This window comes from Bos indicus, chromosome 6 (assembly GCF_029378745.1).
Source record: "Bos indicus isolate NIAB-ARS_2022 breed Sahiwal x Tharparkar chromosome 6, NIAB-ARS_B.indTharparkar_mat_pri_1.0, whole genome shotgun sequence".
Classification (NCBI taxonomy): Eukaryota; Metazoa; Chordata; class Mammalia; order Artiodactyla; family Bovidae; genus Bos; species Bos indicus.
Window position 1 is genome coordinate 61,223,746 of NC_091765.1, and position 13,667 is coordinate 61,237,412.

Consider the following 13,667-nt stretch of genomic DNA (forward strand, 5'->3'; position numbering starts at 1 on the left):
TCTAAAACTATCCCCCAGAGAAGCAGAAAATGGGTCTTACTTCCGGAAGAAAAACATCTACAAACGCTTTCCTTTTCTTGCTTTTGGCCATTTCAACTGAAACTCCTACTAGTCTTTCACTGGTATGGTTGCCCTCACTGTGTGTGAAAATAGTTATTAATGAATTCATAACTGTTACAGGGTAATGAAGGCATCAGAGAGAAAGGTGTCTATGTGTGTACACCAATGTGTTTGGGGTTTTTTCTCTACGATCATAGGAAGAGACCTTTAGAAATTACTCCCTTCCCCCTATATTGTTATGAAACTGAACATAGGATCAGGTAGTTTTTGCTGAAAACCCCCAAATTTAATTTTTCAGACTAAAAGCCTGGAATTTTTTTTCTTTGCTCAAATAAGTCTTTGTCCACCATCAGAATGCATGAATAAATTGCCTTTCAGGGCACAGGTAAGAACCTTCTCTTAAAATTCCCCTTTCCAGAAATAGTCACTTGTGGGAGCTACTTTTTTCAAATGTGCTTAAATATGCCCTTGTAATATTCTAGTTTTTTTTTCTAATTTGACCTTTTTCTTTGTTTTATCAGATACATTAAAACTTAAAAGGCCCATATTAAAGAAGGTGCAACTTTGTAGCTCTAAATAATCAGAAGAATATAAAAGATTGTTTAAAAAAAAAAAACTTTGCTTTTTCAAGTTATGGAATATTATCCACGTCTGGTTTTGATTAAGGCTGCCAGTTTTCTAGGAATTGTGGTTTTTGTCAAATGCACGCGGAAGGCACTGATTGGGGTTCTGGTTGGAGTTCTGGTTTGCTTTCAGAAACCTTCGGAAACACTCTTTGATGTTATTTGTGCAAATGCATTAACACATCAGGGAAAGGGTCAGTAAGCGTGTGCTTCTATGCTGGGTGTCCATTACAGCCCATTACTCTACACAGAAAGGCAAAAACCAGTTCAACCGTTTGTGAATGACCGTAATACACATTTGGTTTTTTCAAAGCTGTCTTCTCTAAACATTGTGGGTTGCACCTAAGCCTTTTTGTGTTTATATTGAAACGATTTCTTTCTTTGTGGGTAACATGGAGAGGTATTTTTTATTTCCCCTTTGGGTTTTCCTACAAATTTCGCATTCTTCAGAAATGTCAAGACTTTGCTTTCATTTTTAGCCATTGGTGAATATTGCTAATTGTATAATGACACTTCTCTTCCAGTATGATCAGCAAAAAAGGTTTGGCACGTATACATTTCACTTGTAGTTTTTATTTCCAGCTTGGTTACAGTGTTAACCTTCTGTCTTGCCAATCCTCTAATTTTGGATTTGGTCTTATAGATACGGACCGAGAACTCCTGTGTCTGACGACGCAGAGTAAGTTGTTTTGTATTCATAGGAATACATTAATTATAGCCTAAACTGCATGCTTCCAGTACTCACCACTAATTGAAACGCAGTTAATGTAACAGTGGACTGAAGAGCTAACTGACTCTTCTCTGCAGCCTCAGAGAAGCCCTTGAAATTGGAATGCAAAACATATGTTCTGTGCAGGAGAGATGAATGAAAAAGCCACTTAAGCATGATTCTAATACGCAGCTGCTGCTTAAAACTTAACATTTGCTTTTCATAGATGGGGCATGTGAAAGTTGTTCTTGTTAGGGTTTGGAAGTTGGAAGCTCTTCTGAACCATGGAATTGTTAAAAGGCTCTTCTGCGCTTTGCATTGAATCCTTGATATGTGAAGGCTTAGCTGTGCAGCAGTTATTCTCAAAGACACATTTTTTTTTTAAGCTAAGAAAATAAATTCTAAACCACTAATGATAGATTCAGAAGCCCAAGTTCCTCCCAGGTTGCAGTAATATAAACTGTGGGATGCCTGAGCCCAGAACGCTGGGGTTTTGTTCATGTTCCATGGCACAGCCAGGGGTCAGGATGTGCAACATGACTTGGGTTGCCTCTCCTTGGTCTCTGCTCCTCCCAGAGATACATTGCCCATCCCCAGCCTCACATACGAATTTAAGATGAATCTACTTTCTCCCATCTGTGACCGCATTGACTCCATTTCAAAAACAGATTCCCCATAGGCAGAGCATTCTGAAACTGATAGCCAAATCAGAAGTTTTCTTTGCAGAAGGCTGGCTTGCTCAGGTTTAAGAAACATGATCAATATCTCACTGCAACACCAGTGGCCCGCTAAGCCTGATGTCTGTCCTCTGGAAGAGGTGTTTTGTGGCCTTGTGGGAGTCTAGGCCATTCTAAGAGTGAACCCCAACATTCTCCCTGCCTGTCTTCCTGGCCTGAGCCATAGTTTCGAGTCACTGAGTGAGGAATCCAAGTAACAGTGTAGAACAAATATCATTTCCACCAGTAACTGCAATCAGGCCACACATCTACTGTATTTGAACTGTGCTTTTTTTCCATGTTTGTGTTCAAGATGTCAGCTTAGTCTGACTTTTAGCTCTAAGCAGTCTGACTCGAGTGCCAAGGAGATCAGTTTCCGATGTGTGATGTATGATTGCTTTGTGGCCTGACACACGGAACATTCATGTCTCAGAACTAAATTCAGCCGGAGCTTGACTGACTGCATGGAGTTAAGTAGTCTATAAAACTGAGCCCTGGTTATTGCTTTTAAAATCTACAGTGGCAGTATTTAACATTCACTGAAAGGAGGATTATATAAGATTGATAGGCAAAACACTACTTTGATTTGGTTAGCAAAAACATTTTGATAGAATGGATTTACTCTTCATCATTGCAAAGCTGCTGTGCAATTTGCCTAATACAGATCTCTCAAAAACCCTGAAAGCTGAAAGAAAAGGAGCTATATTAAAGAGCTTTTGAATGCTGCCTGTACCTGAATATGAAACCTCACCCACAGGAAAAGTAAATGATTTTTTAAATCAAGTGGGGGTGCAGACTCCTCTAAATTTACCAAAAAAAAAAAAAAAAAAAAGCAGCTTGTGATCCAGGAAGAGTATAAGGAGCTTCTTGTCCAGGGGTCTTATCTGGGAACATCTAAAGGGCTGAATTTCCTTCTTGGAATAGACATAATTTATATGAAATCAAGTGATCAAGTGGGTAAGAAAAAAAAGTTATGCCAGGAGTTTTTTTTTTAATAGAAATTTATAATATGTTTCATTTCTTTTCTCACTATCTCCCTTTTTCAAAAACTTTACAGACCACTATTGGCACAGGCTCTATTTATTCATAATTGACACATTCTTAAAATGCAGCCCAATCAAAAAAAGATGTGCCCTTTAAGGAGAATGCGGGTCAGGGGCAGACCTACCACACAGGCAAACAGAAATTTCCGCCTCCTGGCAAGCCAAGAATGTTTCCATGGATTTAGTTTCACCTTCTTGCCCTTCTCTTCACTTCCACATACCTCCTCTCCCAATGGTCCCCACCATCGAGCCTGGAAACTGTGAGAGCCAGAGGCCATTTTGCTCTTAATTCCCTTACCTTAGACTTGGTCCGGAAACAATTTCCAGGCTCCCCTGGAGGTACTTTTATCGTGGCCCTAAGAACTGCCAACCCACTGCAGGGAGAGGCTCCTGGGCTCTACAGCCAGGGGCCCTGTTCCCAACAGCCCAGGAGCATGGCCTGTTGTGCTGAGAAGCATAGATTTGGTGCAAGTCCTGTTAACATTGTGGAACCTAGACTTCTCCAGGGTTCCCTGAAGTGCTGTGCTCTACTAAATCGCTTCAGTCATGTCCAACTCTTTCGACTCTATGGACTATAGCCTACCAGGCTCTTCTGTCCGTGGGATTTTCTAGGCAAGAATACTGGAGTGGGTTGCCATGCCCTCCGCCAGGGAATCTTCCCAACCTAGGGATTGAACCCACATCTCTTATGTCCCCTGCATTGGCAGGCAGGTTCTTTACCACTAGCACCACCAGGGCCTCCCACCTCATCCCTCTACACGCACTTCTTCATTTTGGAGGCTGAGTCCAATCTCTGAATGAGGGAAGATTTTCTGAATGGTGACTCAGCTCATTTTCTGTCTACTATTATCAGTCCTCAGCTTGCTTCCTTTTTTGAAATGGCTTAAAGGTATTGCTCATAGTTTTATTATTTCTCTTTTGCTGGTGTTGCTTTTTAAAGAAAAAAAAGCTCTAACCAGAAAAAAAAAAAAAAAAAAAGTACTTCCTGGTATAGGAGAAGGCAGACAAGAGTTTCTCTTTTTATTTCACTAACCAGCTTTTGGCCATATTTGGGCTGTGGTAGTTAGAACTTCATGGTAGAAACAGAAATAGGAACCTGGGACAGAAGAAGGCAGTTCTGAAGGCCTTGTTCCCACCCTCTCCATGCCAATCAAGTGAGATAAGCAGTCTGAAATCCTAGAGAAGCCTGCCATTTTCTTACTGCGGTCCCAGAAGACTTTGCCCTATGGCCATCAGTGTGATCTAAACCAAAATTCTGCCCTTTAAAAATTACAGATGGCAACGTTGAAGGAAAGGACCTCCTTTCTCTCCCATAATCTGCCAGCTATTAGTAGATTACAATAGAGTCCCAGCTGAGAGGGGTTTATGTCTTCTAAGACCTTCACAAAGCCTATAAATTGCCTTGAAAGAGAAACAGGCTGAATTTTATACATTTAGAGTTAAGTTGTTGTTTGTTTTTTTTTTTTAACTCTGAAAGGAAGATGGGATGAGTTCGGGTCCCCTTCTGGAAGGGTTGTTTGAGGGTATTATGATCCATGAAGTTTAAAACCCATGAATTAGACTTTTCTACCTAACTCTGCAAATTTCTAAATTTTCCTTAAACCACATTAATAAGTAGCATCAAATAGGTAACACATCGCAGTCCCTCCTCTCTTTAGAGGACTACAGTTTATCTTCCAGGAAGACACAGTTACCACAAGCAACACTGTGCCCTGAATCTGTGGACAGCTCCACACAGTAGCGTGTCATATCCATGCAAATAGAAGCCTTGGATCAAAGAAAGTCCTACGCAGCCGAATTATTAGAAACAGGTTAAAGTACAGTCTTCAGTTTTCACTCTCTTTTCACACAGTTTTCAAAGACTCAAATTGTCCAACATCTAAAGAGAGGGGAGAGGCACTCATACATTCATATTTGAGTAGACTGAAATGAACGTGGGTAGCCATTGCTTTGGGATTGTCTTCTTCCAGAGAGCCGCCTGCTAAGGAACCCCTGGCATCCAGCGATGCTGCTGCTGTGCTTTGTCTGGCCACGGGGATAACTATTTTGGACATCACTGATGATGTCTGGAATTAGTTAGTGTCTTGGTGCATGGCTCTTCTTTTTCTTTGTGTTAAGCTGGCTTCAAAAATGGACTGTCACAGTCTTCTGTTCTTAAAGGGCCCTCCACTTGTTGGGCGCTTTATAACCCACGTGGTCCCAGAGCTAGTCATTTCTTTGAGAGGAAAAAAAAAAAAGGAAGATTTTGCTTTGGTTTTTATTTCTATTTTCATCTTTCTGCTTCAGCTTTCGCTGTAACAAAGGTCTATAATAAGCATTGCAGAAAAGGCTCTATGGTCTTACCCAACATTTAATAAGCTCCTGCAGAATATATCAATTATATGAACAGCCTAAAGGTTCTTAAAATTTGATTCCAAATCCTTTTGCTTTTAAAAGAGTATATGCAGAGGTATCCTGTCAGAAATAAAGTGAAACCCTTGTGAGGGTTTTTAGGATATAAAGTATACGCTGATTTTTATATTTTGCCCTTAACCTTACCATAAAATACCTTATTTTCTTGATTTCAAGATGCCATCAACATACTACAGATTTACAGTTTTACAGGACATAAAAATAAACCACAACAAACATATGTATCATTTGTGCATAGTTCTTGGATGCATTCAAAATTCAGAAAATACGACATGAAAAAGTGGTGCCTTAGATTGAGGCTGTATGATCACTTTTTTAATGGAGAAATTGCCTCTTAATGAAGAAAGCATTTAAGCCAGACCTACACAAAGAAGCATTTACTGCAATTAAATTTTCACTTCAGGGGACGCCATCCTCCTTCCCCACAAATTCTCTCCAAGTTATACATGTTAATGCTCTTAATTTTATTTTCTAATACATTTATAAGTGAGACCAGCTCAGAGTTTCAAATACCTTTTCAAGCCTCTTAGTTTAAACACATCTAGGCCCCAACATGTAAAATTAATTGACCGATTCAGCCATCACTGAAGACAAAGATGGTCACATTTTGGCTTCTGCTTCAAAAGAAGAGCTGAGGCTCCTAGCATGCCCGCTGCTGCCGGCTGAGGGAGGAACAGATTGCAGACCCCGTGGCTGCCTTAGGCTGCGGAGGGAAAGGGACTGTTTTCCATACGCGGTAGCGCCCCCACGCGGCGGGACGCCCCAAGTGCGCAGAGGTAGGAGGGGTGCTCATCTCTGTCCGCTCGTTGTCTGCTCTCTCCACGCGCAGGAGCACGAGTATGTTTGACATGCGGTGTGAGGAAGAGGCCGCGGTGCAGCCGCACAGCAGGGCCCGCCAGGAGCAGCTGCAACTGATAAACAGCCAGCTGCGGGAAGAGGATGACAAATGGCAGGATGTGAGTGCTGGGGCCACGGCCGTGGGCAGTGGGGAGACTGCGCTGCCCGCTGGGCAAGAGGCCCTTTGGAACAGAGAATCAGAATCAGATTGGGTGGGAGCCTCGGGCTGGAAAGCCATGCAGAAGAAAGGGGGGCCCGGAGAAGACTTCAAACAGTGAACACCGCCCATGTGGGAATTAAGGAAAGTACCCTTGCTGAAGTTTGGCCAGAAAGCAGAGGGGAGCGGGTGGGAGGCAACTAGCATGCGATGCCATATCAAGGATGCACTGGCTTCTGAGTTTGTGTATTTGGAATTGATAATAATGATGATGGTGACCACAATGATAACTGTCAACACTGAAAGCATGCCAGTAACAGGTACTGTTCTGAGTGCCTTGCAGTTAATCGTTCTTGAATCCTCTCAGTAACTCGGTATGCTAGCAACTGTAGATATTACTGTCCTCAGCCAACAGAGGAGTCCCAGAGCCGTGAAGTAACTTGTCCAGAGTCACGCAGCTAGTGAATAAGAGATCGAGGATGGCTCCAGGGCCTAATGGGGGCCTTGGGATTGTCTGTGAGCTGAGAGCAGAGAGCTAGGGCAGGAGAGGAACTTGAAGATCTGTATGAAACGAGAGAGAGAGTGGACTATTTCATCTCATCCTCACAGAGCGCTCTGAGGTAGTCACTGCAGATTTGACTCTACCTTTAGTCAACTGGTGAACTTTTCCAAAGTCGATAAATTGTGGTCACGATTATGTCTATGAGATATCAAGCACTTACTATGTGCCTGGCACCTGAAGTGCAACACCTCATTTCACCCTCACAACAAGCTTGCAAGAGTAGGTATCATTATCATTTCTGTTTTGGAGATGAGGAAACTGAGGTACAGAGAGGCTAAGAAGCATGCTTGAGATTCCAAAGCATGGAAGAGATGGAGCTGGGATTCTTTCCCACAGCCACATGCCTACCTAACTCCAGACTCCTACCTCTTTCTCATTAGGCTCTAATTGCCCATAGGATTTGTGGTGAAGTTGTCATAAGGATCAGATGACTTAGGACATGATCAGATGACTTAGGGCATAAAGAACTATTGGTTCTACAAGACCCCAAAACCAATTGTTTTTCTGCTTTTTCTTCCTTCCCTGAGGGAATTTGTGTAGGTCTGTGGTTAATTCCTACCATTCTATTGTCAGCGAGTCCATTCACAATGCAGAGGTCATAAATAGCAAGGAATGAAGTTTCTTACAATACCTGTGAGACAATACTTTATGGCAACCGACACGGGATACAATAGCAAGTTTTACGTTGCCGTGTTTTACAAAATGTGCTGCCCTGCTCTGGATAATGTAGAATATCTGAAGGTTTCCTGCCTTCAAGATATTCCTGTTCCAACCAAACTTAAACTGGATTGTAGAGGAATGTCTTAGCCTGGCCCACAGTCAGCACTCACTAAACCCTTAAGTGTAGAAATGGAATTACATGCAAGTCTGAAGAAGAGTGTTCTGTCTCCCTCCCCCTCCTCCATAGGACCTGGCTCGTTGGAAGAGCCGTAGAAGAAGTGCTTCTCAGGACTTAATCAGAAAAGAGGAAGAAAGGAAAAAGATGGAGAAGCTGCTGGCTGGAGAGGATGGGACAAGGGAACGAAGGAAAAGCATAAAAACCTACAGAGAAATCGTCCAAGAAAAGTGGGTTCTTTCTGTTGTTGTTTAATGTACAGTTAGTTAGATGTGCTTTTTCTAAAAATTGTCAGTCATCACAAAGGCTCTGACAGTAATATTACACACCCTGTTTGGTCTCTTCAGCTCTACTTGGGGTTCTACCAAGGTCCTCGTTGCAATTCCTGTGACTGTTGACTTTGTTCTTGCTTCCCCTCCCATGTCTACCCTTTAGAGAGCGGAGAGAAAGGGAGTTGCATGAAGCATACAAGAATGCACGGACCCAGGAGGAGGCAGAGGGTATCCTTCAGCAGTACATCGAGAGATTCACCATCAGTGAAGCTGTTCTTGAACGTTTGGAGATGCCAAAAATCCTGGAAAGAAGCCATTCAACAGAGCCAAACTTATCCCCCTTCCTCAGCGACCCCAACCCTATGAAATATCTGCGGCAACAGTCACTGCCTCCACCCAAGTTCACTGCCACTGTGGAAACCACCATCGCTCGTCCCAGCGTTCTGGATGCCAGCATGTCAGCAGGCAGTGGGTCTCCGAGCAAAACTGTCTCTCCCAAAGCAGTGCCTATGCTGACACCCAAGCCTTACTCCCAGCCCAAAAACTCTCAAGAGGTCCTGAAGACCTTCAAGGTAAGATGAGTCCTTTAAGGGTAGAACCAAAACTGAACTCCCTGGGGAAAATAAGCATCTTATCTCAGGAAGATGCAGTGGTTTTTATCAAACAAAAGCAAATGCATTAACATGTACAGTTATGAAGTTTATGTGTCTCTGAGATTTGGTTTGCAAATAATTCAGGGATTGATGATTCTTCTCTAAGTGAAGTCGTTCAGTCATGTCTGACTCTTTGCAACCCCACAGACTGTAGCCTATCATGCTCCTCCATCCATGGGATTTTCCAGGCAAGAGTACTGGAACAGGTTGCCATTTCCTTCTCCAGAGGATCTTTCCAACCCAGGGATTGAACCCAGATCTCCCACATTTTAGGCAGATGCTTTACCATCTGAGCCATCAAATAACTTAGGATTCTTCTCAAGTCCTATTTTTAATACTGATGGGCTTGAATGAGATTGGTGGTTGAGTCACCTCCATGAGCAAGGTCTATTTCATAGTTCGATGTGCTGAGCGACTGAACACGCATGCATGCATGATGGTATGATATCTCCATAGCAATGGTAACAAACCCCAATTTAGCAGCACCCTAGGTATCTCCATTTATCTAGGGGTATTGAAAATGCCTCAAAACAAACTTTTACTGACCTTTAGTGTAAATAGTGGTATATGCAGTTACCTCTGTATACACCTCTAAACATCATAACTGAAAAGCTGCTGCTGCTGCTGCTGCTGCTAAGTCACATCAGTCGTGTCTGACTCTGTGCGACCGCATAGACGGCAGCCCACCAGGCTCCGCCGTCCCTGGGATTCTCCAGGCAAGAACACTGGAGTGGGTTGCCATTTCCTTCTCCAATGCATGAAAGTGAAAAGTGAAAGTGAAGTTGCTCAGTCGTGTCTAACTCTTCACGACCCCATGGACTGCAGCCTACCAGGCTCCTCTGTCCATGGGACTTTCCAAGCAAGAGTACTGGAGTGGGTTGCCATCACCTTCTTCAGAAAAGATGCTACCACTGGGGAAAAAAAATGATAATATAAGAAATACATGATATATACTTGATATTCAAATGAGAGATTTTTTAAAAAAAATTTTAGGTGGGAAGAATCTATATTATTTTGGAAGTGGGGGGAGGTGCCAATGAACGTGTAAAATAGTGTTCCAGAACCAAAGAACCTATAGCAGCCAAACATCTTTTTTCATCCTCAAATCCTAGTATTTTTCCTTGCGTCAGGAGGAAGTACTCATCCTTCGTCTCAAGAGAGACGACAAAGAAAAGTCAGTTTCCCTTGTCCCTGCACGCCACATGGGTTTATAATAAAAGACAGAGGTGGAATTCATCAGTAACAGACACAGACATGTGACTGTAAAGGATGTTTGCTAAGCTAAACTAACTGAGCACTGTGTGTGTGTATTTTCCTATTGAGTTTCAGAGGGAGCCGAGCCTCTGAATTTCTAACTTTCTTAGCATCTTTCTTAGCTTAACTCTGAATGTATCTTTAAAATCTGTGTCTTAGGCCTTGATCAAACGAAAGAAAAATGTCCTTTCCGTCTCATCTAGGTTGGATTGAGATGTTTATCCCTCCAAGGGCAATCGCTGTGTGTTTGTCCACAGCTTCGTCCTAAGAGGCTGGTGTCTGTGCCTAGGCACTCAACAAGTGTCTGTTGAATAAGCACATGCATTTTTCCTGAGAAGATGAGATACTTATCATGCAGACTGGTGCACACACAAATACACACGCAATCACATGTGCTCGGCAGGCTGCCTAAGTACCGTAGCAGCTCTTCTTCACCCGGGGCCCACGGCCATCAACTGTCTGATAGCTTCTCGAAAAGGTTGGTTTGATATTGAGGTGGCCCAGGACAGGGACAGGGAATACATGCATTTAACTTGGTATCCAAGGAATGTGATCTGTTGGTCTAGATGTCCATTTGCTTTCCTTTATATAAACAGTACAATGTGATCGTTTAAACAAAAGAATTAGGATAGATGGCTTCATGGCGAGACCCTGAGAAAACCCAGTTCCTACCACTGTGGCAAGACAGTGTGGAGGCTTCAGGGGAGGTAGAATGACGGACTTGGATAGAGGTCCTTTTAGAGCTGGAGCTCACCAATGAGCCCTCAACTCATCGTAGGTCCTGATGGCTGTCAGCCCTGTTCACAGCCCCACCATCGACTGGGTGAGCTCACTCATGGTCAAAGGTAGCATGGAAATGGACAGTTTTTACCAGGTAACACTAGAACTGGAGATAAGGTGTGTGTGCGTGTGTATTTTCCTGTGGGGAGAAGGTGGGCATGGGAGGCAGGGAATACAGGCTCAGTTTCTTAGTACAACAGATTTAAGAGTAAAAGAAGTGTCAATAAAATGAAGGAGCAGTAAAATGGTTTAAGGCAGTGTTTTCAAACTGAGAGTTGCCACCTATTGCTAGGTTATGAAATCAATTTAGTGGTTTGGAATCAGCATTCTTTTTTCAAAAAAACATTATTAGATATATTATACTAATAGATATAATTAGATATATTAATATATATTAATAATAAACATTATTATATATTATAATATATATATATTAGAATATAATGTTTAAAAACAGTATAGTGCATCACATAGAAAAAGGTAAATATTAATGGTTAAACTCCATTTCAGTTATCTTTATGTGGGTGTGCTCAGTTGTAATTTAAATTTTATGGATCACAGACAATAGACAAAACACTGACTTAAGGTAAATAATCTATAACTAGTATCTGCCCTTCTATTATTCTTTTTAAAAGATCTTAGAAGGTTTAGTAATAAGAATAGCTAACATTTATATACATAAATATGCCAGATACTGTTCTAAGTTCTGTGCATATATTAATACATAAATGATACCATAACAGCATCATTAAGGAGATACTATTAAGAAAGCTGAGCGCCAAAGAATTGATGCTTTTGAACTGTGGTGTTGGAGAAGACTCTTGAGAGTCCCTTGGACTGCAAGGAGATCCAACCAGTCCACTCTAAAGGAGATCAGCCCTGGGTATTCTTTGGAAGGAATGATGCTAAAGCTGAAACTCCAGTACTTTGGCCACCTCATGCAAAGAGTTGACTCATTGGAAAAGACTCTGATGCTGGGAGGGATTGGGGGCAGGAGGAGAAGGGGACGACAGAGGATGAGATGGCTGGATGGCGTCACTGACTCAATGGACGTGAGTCTGGGTGAACTCCAGGAGTTGGTGATAGACAGGGAGGCCTGGCGTGCTGCGATTCATGGGGTCGCAAAGAGTCGGACACGACTGAGCAACTGAACTGAACTGAGCTGACTGATTATCATAGAAAGGAGGAAACTGAGGTTGAAGATTACATGGCTGTTAAGTGGTGAAGCCAGAACTCAGGTTGCCTCACTGCAGGGCTTCCTCTCATGACCGCTCTATATACTGTCGGACTTGAAAGAGATTTCCAGGTACCTTCAATAAGTCAGACTAACCACCCTCACTCCTTTCTTGCTCCCACCACCATCCCTAGACATGGGGGCAAAACAGAGATATTTTAATGTGCATGGCCTCTTTTTCTTGAAAAAAACTGAGATGGTCAAATTAACTAGAAACAGGAATTTACTGTGGGGCTCCCCAGGTGGCTCTGGATAAGGAATCCACCTTCAGTGCAGGAGATGAGGGTTCGATCCATGGGTTGGAAGATCCCCTGGAGGAGGGTATGGCAACCCACTCCAGTATTCTTGCCTGGAGAATTCCCATGTAGCCCTGGTGGGCTACAGTCCACGGGGTCACAAAGAGTCAGACATGACAAGTGACTGAGCACGCACACACACAGGGATTTACTGTAACATAATAACGCACCAGGTTCCCTGCCCTCCATGCTTGCTTGCAAAAAGTATTCGTTGCCCTCAACCATAACAGGATAACCTGTGAAATATTCCTGATCTAAGATGAGGTCCACCTAGTTTATATGTTTATTAGGAAAAAAAAATCTCAAAATTGTGAAATAGCAGTCACAGAACTTTCAGGAAAAATTACTGGAATCCAAATATGCGACATGTATTTATACCTAAGATCCCTTGATTTTCTATACTACAAAATAAAAGCAGACCCCCAGTAAGTTGAGCATGAAATGTAATCTAAACGAAGTGACCTGAGAAGGCAGACCACCTTTTAAAGAAACCTGACCACCTTTTAAAGAAGCCCTCAAAGATGGCATTTAAGGGAGCCCTGCTTTCTAGACTGACGGAAGCATATAAGAGAACTTATTCTTTGTTGGACTGTGAATGGTAAGTGCTAATGATTTAAGATGATTCTGAACATGTTGTTATAATCTTTCACTGAGGAATAGCATGTTCTTGTTCGTTCTGGATTTTACAGGTCGATGGGAAAGTCACCATGAATGGAGAGACGACTCATGGTGATGAGGAGGAGAAGGAAAGAGAGTGTCCCACGGTGGCACTTGCCCCCTCGTTGACCAAATCCCAGATGTTTGAAGGTGAGGCCAGAGTGCATGGGTCCCCCGTGGAGCTGAAACAAGACAGCAACAGCATTGAAATCAACATAAAGAAGCCAAGTTCTCTTCCCCAAGAGCTGACAGTAAGAAGCAAACTTTTTTTTTCCCCCTCTTTTTGAAATAATTTATTTTTTAAAACAATAAGTAGGTCCTGATCATGATCATTTCCTTCTAGGTGAGTATATTCATTTGCTAGGGCTGCCATAACAAAGTATCACAAACTAAGTGGCCTACACAGCGCATGGTACGGCTAGTTGTAGCATAGTCCTGCCGCTGGAAGTCCAAAGTTGAGGTGTTGTCCAGGCAGCTTCCTTCTGGGGTCTGCGAGGGAGAGTCTGATCCTGGCGTCTGCTGGCCTGCTGGCGGTCTCTGCCATTCTTTGCCCTGGAGGTGTACCAC

General features: G+C 42.7%; 1 protein-coding gene across 26 annotated transcripts in view; it reads left to right on the forward strand.

The window, feature by feature from the left end:
• The window catches only part of LIMCH1 (LIM and calponin homology domains 1), a 352,227-nt gene that overhangs the window by 292,535 nt on the left and 46,025 nt on the right, over positions 1 to 13,667 (forward strand). For 20 of the 26 annotated variants that reach the window (XM_019962649.2, XM_019962653.2, XM_019962658.2 and 17 more), the window contains 5 exons: positions 1,327 to 1,362; positions 6,393 to 6,519; positions 8,027 to 8,184; positions 8,390 to 8,798; positions 13,133 to 13,351. In XM_019962649.2, the coding sequence (XP_019818208.2) occupies positions 1,327 to 1,362; positions 6,393 to 6,519; positions 8,027 to 8,184; positions 8,390 to 8,798; positions 13,133 to 13,351 (949 nt within the window). The remainder of the gene's footprint in view (positions 1 to 1,326; positions 1,363 to 6,392; positions 6,520 to 8,026; positions 8,185 to 8,389; positions 8,799 to 13,132; positions 13,352 to 13,667) is intronic. The other 6 variants (XM_070791354.1, XM_019962668.2, XM_019962666.2 and 3 more) reach the window with 1 other exon arrangement.